This window comes from Toxorhynchites rutilus, chromosome 3, assembly GCF_029784135.1.
Source record: "Toxorhynchites rutilus septentrionalis strain SRP chromosome 3, ASM2978413v1, whole genome shotgun sequence".
In the NCBI taxonomy this organism is placed as follows: domain Eukaryota; kingdom Metazoa; phylum Arthropoda; class Insecta; order Diptera; family Culicidae; genus Toxorhynchites; species Toxorhynchites rutilus.
The window spans coordinates 312,039,636-312,047,142 of NC_073746.1; the positions used below are offsets into that span (position 1 = coordinate 312,039,636).

Below are 7,507 nucleotides of genomic sequence, written 5' to 3' on the forward strand. Positions count from 1 at the left end.
CACTGCACCCTCCTCTTTAAGGGGGGGCTGCCATACGAATGAAACACAAATTTCTGCATTACTCGAGAATTAATCCAGCAAATGAAACCAAATTTTGCATGTGAAGATTTTAGGGTGCAATGAATGTTTCTATGATGGTTAGACTCTCCACCCTCCTCTGTAAGGGGGTCTCCCATACAAATTAAACACAAATTTCTGCATTGCTCGAGAATTAATGCTGCCATACAAATTAAACACAAAGCGCCTGGCCGGGTAAGGGAGTAAAAAGTGCCCCCAAACCAAATCACTAGCTGTATTGCAAATATTGTAAAGAATATTAAATAAGAAATTTTGGTGGTTTATTTGAACCCCTTTGTGGTTTGACGTAGGATCTATAGTGAGAAACGTACTCTTTCGTTTATTTCACGCCATCCTCAATAGATCCGAGATAAAAATTTGAAAAAAATACTGAATGTGCATCTTACCACGGTGTATCAAAAAAAATTATCAAAAAAATATTTCATCAACAATTTTAGTACTAAAAAAATATTTAAATTTTAAATTTTTTTTTTTGGGATTTAGAGATTCAGTACTACTCTAATTCATATTTAAATGTGCTCTTACGGATTTTCTAGATTGATAAATATCTTCAAGCTGTTTTTTTTTTCAAATATCTAATAATAAAAATAAAATAATAAAAAAAAATAATACACAGTACGAAAAATTTTTATAGATTTTCTGGCATTTCGAAATTTTGAAAAATAATATAACTCGCATTACTCGAGAATTAATCCAGCAATTGAAACCAAGGACCCTATTATAGAAATTGAGGCGATAAGAATTTTGCTCGTTAACTCTATTTTACTATTATAGAAATCGAGCAATTCGATAGCACCGAGCGAGTGATAGCTATCGATGCAAGTGTCAGAACTTTTCGAGTTGTTTGATTCACTTGTTGCATATCTTCGGAGAATTATTTTGTTTTGGCTTGCATCCCTTTGGGAAACATTTCAGAAACGCTTCAATATATGCAATTTGCAACACATGTTCGTTTGTTTTGATCAGCATTTGTTTTACGATGCTGCCAGAATAGTCTATACAAAGTAAGTGTTCCATTCAGCATTATTTATATTAATCATGTTATAACTTACAATGCAGAATTTACTTCCAGCGCATATTTCAGTGGCTGAAAATGAGTGGCGGAAGAAAAAAAACCAAATCACCACCAGTTTGAACGGCTCCTTGAATCAATGGAAGCGAATGTAGACATTGCTCGAGGTTTTTCTGGAGTCAGTTCTAATATAATCCCGGTGTAGGAAAAGTTGGAGGAATTCAGAGAGAAGCTTAATGCACTGAGACCACCAATGCAGCTAGGTTCAGAATGGCAGGAAGTAAGTATTTTTTTACGATACACATAACTTTCATAAGTAAATTTTATCATACTCTTTGAATTCCTTTCAACCGATTATACATTATACGTTATTTTTGGCATACATTAGTACCTTATTTTTGCAGCAATTTTCTGTTTTATTGCTATACTGTGCCAAACTATACCACTTTCACTACAATAGATCAAACTAATGGTCGGAGTGGAATAATGCTCTATACCATATGCTAAAGCTATCCTACAAAACAATAATGATTTTATTTAAATTACAGGTTTGGATTGACATGAGGGGAAAGGTGAAGAAAACACTAGTACGCAACAAGCGAGAATTTAGAGCAACAGGTGGTGGACCCAATACAATAAAGCTATCGACGCCGCTACAACAAGAAAACGACGCTAAACGAGAATTACATGTTGCATTACATGAATAACAAAAATTGTTATGCTAAAAAAAAGTGATATTCGTGCCTCTTTACGGAATTCCATAGATTTTCTGATAATTATATTTTTTGTACAGCAAATTGTTCCAGGCTGTCGTTTTTATTACACATGCATGCGTGCCTTACGCCTTTTAAGCTTTATTCTTATAGGGAATATCAATTTACTCCAAAACATAACCATATTAACACTTTTGGAAATACATTTCCATAGCAGATGCCTACAAAAAAGATTTGGCATCCTTTTTATAGTGCTTCATGAAACATTTCAAACTTGTTTCAAAATATTTCATCACAACCGCTGACATTCGAGCTTGCTAACGAATCGAGCAGTTTTCCTCGATTTCTATAACTCCAGATTTTACTCGGTGTGATAGTGATAGTGATTGTATCGAATCCTCGATTCGATTTCTATAATAGTATAATAGGGCCCCAAATTTTGCATGTGAAGGTTTTAGGGTGCAATTAGGTCTATTACACATTATCCGGTTTCTGCCGGACCGGTTTCAAAAAACGCCGCTGGGTTTGGACGGAAAACCGGATAACAATGTGAAAGAGACCTCGCGCTACACAAAACCGTACATCTCTCACATACAAATACACTACACAAAACTGTACATCTCTCACATAGACATGCATGCATTTATTTATATAGTGGATTGACAGGTACACATTGCTGCAAATATTCCGGCTACATGCAGCTGTTTGCAGACCGAAAATTTTAAAACCACAGCTGCTGCGGCAACCACGAGCGTTTTCATATTGTGTGGCACATCAGGAGCATGGTCAAAGTAAGAGCAGCCCTCACGGCATTAGCGCATCCTGGATCATAAAGGTGTTCTTGCAGCACCTATCGTAAATACTTCCGCCCCACTTTAGAATAACTAAATTTAGTCCTGTTGCGGTGTAGTCATTCATACGCTCAGTTATTTTGTTTCTAAACATACACAAATAGCATGATTTTTTCACACGTTCTGTTGCCACATATTGGTTCAACAGTCTCAGAAACAAGTGTACAATTTTAAGACCGTAAAAATAATAACATTCCGTAAGAAGCTAGCGGCACTATTTATTTATATGTGTAATGTGTTCATTTCCTGTGATTGTCTTGGAATTTGTCTACGAGATAATATATGCCCTTCCATTCATTCTAGAGTGTTTTTTATTTCACCATTACAGTAGAAATCTGTACGATTAAAATAACATCATAATTCCTTCCTAAAAATAACATAATGATTCATTCAAATGCTATCCCATTGCTGCATCCGAAGATCCTCGTCCAGAAACGGGCTCAGCATATGCCGCAATTCGTCGAGCACCTACTCCTGGGGCAGCGGTAGCTTCTCGAGCGCATAGCAAATCAACGCGCATACGTGGATCTTGGGCAAAGAATGCCTGACTCAGATATTTTAATTTGAGATTTGGGTGATTTTGTTATGACAGAACCGATGCTTCGGTGTCGGGCATCTCGATCACCGATCACAGATCGGACATTTTGGGCTAGAGTTCCTCAAGCCGAGCCTCGACCACCTCGTCGTCGATCGCGACCCAAATCAGGTCAAACTGTCTGAAATACCCAATAAGAATATTAGGAGAGTTATTTTTGATGTGCTCAAATAAACAAAGACTGACCTCCTCATAAAATCTCGATAAAGTCGCTCAAAATATGCCCTTTGAAGAACCAGTTGGAGATTTGTTTGACATCATCGAACTTGTTCAGTAGCGAATCTGTGAACAATACAAAAACAGAAGATAATTTAAGAACTCGTAGTTGCTGTGAGCTAAACATAAACAGAAGTTAATTTAATAGCTCGATTAATTTGTCAGAAGACACTACACACCGTTGAACACAATCCATGGCAAAACACTCCATGACGACCTCGTGTGCCTGTGATCATTGCTTCGCTTTGAGCAGAAACTTTCATCACTGAATTTTTTCACTGCAGCTGAATAAAGAAGCGAAATAAAAAATTCAGTGTCCATACCACTTGCAAATTCTGTTTGATTTCAAAATCAACAAACAAACGTCAAATGGCACACACATACTAATATATGGGGCGAAAAATTGCCTGAATTGTACTAATACTAACAGACATGAAAACAACTGTCAATTCGCGTGGAGGTTCGTGCTCCGCTTTTGGGAATTGATAGTGATAATTGATTTTCGGGTGCAGTTAACACATATTTAAAAATAAAAATTATGAATGAAAATTAACATTTTCTTATAAAATATGTTCTTAATGCTTAATGCAATGCAATTGCACGTTCTTTTGCAAGTGATGAAAACCCCCTGAACAAGAATTGTGTTTCATAATAATTTCATATTACAATGATGAGTTTTAGTGACAATATCAAGAAAATTATACAAAAATGGTTAAGTAAGAATCAGTATTACGAGTTTTAAGTGATCACATAATATAAAGTAAAAATTTTCATTAAAAGTTTGAACAATTTAACTGTCTTAAGGTCTGATATTCTCAAAGAGAATGATTTACTCTCCCAAACCGGTGTCTGTACCAGACGTCGACACAATACTACTGTCATCGCGTATAATGCTTGTCCGGTCACCGGACATTGCAGTCGCAGTGGACGGCTGCATCACGGCGCCGTGAAGAGGTTGGTACGGTCGAAATTTGCCATTTGGGATTCTAACCGGTCCGGCGGAAACCGGATAATGTGTAATCGCCCTTAATGTTTCTATGATGGTTAGACTCTCCACCATCCTCTCTAAGGAAGGGCTGCCATACAAATAAAACACAAATTTCTGCATTACTTAAGAATTAATCCAGCAAATGAAGCCAAATTTTGCATGTGAAGATTTTAGGGTGCAATGAATGTTTCTATGATTAGACTCTCCACCAGCCTCTCTAAGGAAGGGCTGCCATTCAAATGAAACATAAATTTCTACATTATTTGAGAATTAATCTAATGAAACCAAATTTTGCATGTGAAGGTTTTGGAATTGTCCGAATTAGGGCTGTCTTTATTCTATCATATTTTCTGTATAAAACATTTATTCCATGTAACGGAGAAACATGTTATTTGCAAGTGGTTAAAAAATCTTGAACTAGAATTGTGTCTGAAAATAATCGGAGCTTTGTTAAAAATACTAGGAATTTTATAGTAAAAAGTAAATTCAACGGGGTCGAATAGAAGATCAATCAATGAACAGTCCTGCGATTGGACCCATGAGCTTGCTCATAGTAAGAAAACATGAATGTTTGAAGGTATTGATAACAACAAACAAATTTTGGGCGGGACGAAGTTTGCCGGGTCAGCTAGTAAGAAAATATAACATTTGCGAGAAATACATCATTTATTCTTTATTGCTAACATGGCATGTTTAATGGTGATATTAAGAGCTAAATATTGATTGTGTTCTATTCAGGATCATTTCATTTGAAATTTGCCTACATTTGTTCCTACACATGTCTTATTAAACTACAAAGCAACTACATGCTCACAACACCACTATCAACCCCTCTACTAGTACTGCTCTCACAAGCCGAAGAATCTGCGTTAGGTATACTCGATGGTCGCTTCTCAGCTCCCAGCATTCGTTTATCATTCTGCATCCTACGAATGGCATTCCTCATAGCACTCAAAAATTTAAGTAGCGTCGTTTCTTCCTGCTTCACGAACAGAGCGTGAGCTAGAAAAGGAACCTTTCTCAAACTTCTTCCGCTCAATCCCAGACTCAGCTCCGACACAATTTTCATATTATTGCTTACAACCGTGTCGACATTCGCCTCCAAATAAGTCGGTAGGGCTTCCGCATCTTTTATAATATCCACATTTTGCAAATCCTCTAACGCCGATCGGTAAATTTCGTAAATCGCTGCCACGGTGGGATTACCAATGAATTGCACAATATCGGCCCGGTCCAGAAACGCTATGTCTATGCTGGTGGTCAAATTCGAGGTAGCCAACACAAACACATTCGGATACTTTCGGATTCGGTCCAGCTGCGTCAGCACCGCATTCACCACTCGAATACTGTCGCTTGGTTCGTTATTCGAGATTGATTCCCTAGCGAATGCAATCGATTCCACTTCGTCCACTAGAACGCACACCAGCGAGGACCGGTCTTGGCAGAGATCATGAATCTGACCGAAAACCTTCTGCACCAGTTTCCCACTCTCGGAGAACCATTTCGAGAATAGACTGTGACTGTTGATCTCGATTAGATGCGCATGGGTGTAATGATTTGTCATTCGGATCGCTAGCTTTTGGGCCAATGCTTTACAGAGGCTTGTTTTCCCTGTCCCAGGTGGACCGTGCAAAAGAATAAGCCTGTTGCAGGCGACAAGATTCACGTTCACCATCTTCTTCGAGAAAAGCATAGTCGTCTGCACGAAACTCAACAGATTTTCTTTTAGGTCGTCTTCGTAAATTAAACTTTCCCACAAACCGTGGAATTCTCTGGCCGGAAGCAACCAATGATTCGAAACCTGGACTTCGTCTCCGTCCTGTTGGACGGTTTCTTCCTCGCCTGTCCCTTCGGACAGCAGATACGTATATAGACACAAATTTGTCCGCGGGGTCATCTCCGTAATTTCGTCACAAACCATAATACTTTCAACGTGTGCGTAGTTAACATGAAAAACATGGTCCTTAACAATATTTTTATTTTCCGCGAGATACAAATGGATTGCCTGCTGCAGGTCGGAATGTGGCAGCTTTTTGTTGAATCTGTGGATATGAACACGGTATTAGTACTCTATCATTTATTATACTATCATTACACTATGTTTACACGTACCCTTTTGTACAGGCGATTTCAATATTGATCTGTTCTGGTTTATCCATAGCGTAAGAGATTTATTTAATTGATAAAAATCGAAAACCCGCAATTTATGGCGGTTCGTTAGAAACAGTTTGTTAACGACAGCAACGCGCATAGATTGATTTTGAAGATCTGTCACGATTTACACCGGAGCAGTGATGCCAGTAGCTTTCAGGTAAATGCGCAATACAGAAGATACAGTAATTTACATTTTGCTAATTGGACAGACCTGGGGTGGCATTTCACATTTCGAAACGAGTAATTTTTGTTCGTTTCGACCACTTTTGCCATTATGAATTTCCAAGCGAGCGAAATGAATAAAGCAGTAGTAGAGTTTTGAGCAAAGTTTGACATTACGTAACATTGTGTTCGAGCATTTTTCGAGCTACTCGAAACGAGAATGTCTCGACAAAAAATGGTTGATCGTCGTATGGGAAAATGCTAGTGGAACGATGATTTTTAATACTAAGGCCATCTACACATTGGGCAACCGCAACCCGATCTTTGTTGGCGATGTCAATCAGATCTCCAACTCAGCTCTGCACATTGAGGCAACTCAAACGTAATGAATTCGTTAAGTTTTCATCTGTCAACTGCGTAATCGCTGGCAGAGATGTCATTTCTTCAAATACCAAAATAAATCATATGAAGAGCGAATTATCTAACTCTAGCGAAAAGAGGAAAACAAAAGTACTCAATTTATGCAAACGACATCAAATTGAAAATGTGCGCAATATTTGTAAGCTACAATGAAATCAAAACGAGCAGTTTTATAATACACTATATGTACCCTCAACTGCATGAAACAGATAACCAGCACCATTAAAAATTTTTTGATTGCATGAAAAAGAAAAGAAAATATGACGCGCTGCCATTCGACAGTAGACTTTATTTAGGTTCCGCATCAATCTAAAACAA

At 37.8% G+C, this 7,507-nt stretch overlaps 1 protein-coding gene and 1 long non-coding RNA gene across 2 annotated transcripts; both read right to left on the reverse strand.

The window, feature by feature from the left end:
- Nucleotides 1-2,947: 2,947 nt before the first annotated feature.
- On the reverse strand, nucleotides 2,948-3,734 carry LOC129779316 (uncharacterized). The gene is made up of 3 exons (XR_008743619.1): nucleotides 3,645-3,734; nucleotides 3,436-3,531; nucleotides 2,948-3,370 (listed from the first exon to the last, which is right to left on the reverse strand). It is a non-coding gene; the product is annotated as an uncharacterized LOC129779316 (long non-coding RNA).
- A 1,204-nt stretch (nucleotides 3,735-4,938) lies between these two features.
- LOC129777697 (pachytene checkpoint protein 2 homolog) lies at nucleotides 4,939-6,708 on the reverse strand. The gene is made up of 2 exons (XM_055784135.1): nucleotides 6,566-6,708; nucleotides 4,939-6,495 (listed from the first exon to the last, which is right to left on the reverse strand). Exons 1-2 carry the CDS (start codon nucleotides 6,610-6,612, stop codon nucleotides 5,256-5,258), a joined length of 1,287 nt encoding a protein of 428 aa, XP_055640110.1. The 5' UTR covers nucleotides 6,613-6,708; the 3' UTR covers nucleotides 4,939-5,255.
- Between the last annotated feature and the right edge of the window lie 799 nt (nucleotides 6,709-7,507).

Coding starts and splice junctions, on each gene's coding strand:
- LOC129777697 (XM_055784135.1), bottom strand. CDS start 6,612: ATGGATAAACCAGAACAGATCAATATTGAAATCGCCTGTACAAAAGG. Junction 6,496..6,565: donor GAAATCGCCTGTACAAAAGG/GTACGTGTAAAC, acceptor TCATATCCACAG/ATTCAACAAAAAGCTGCCAC.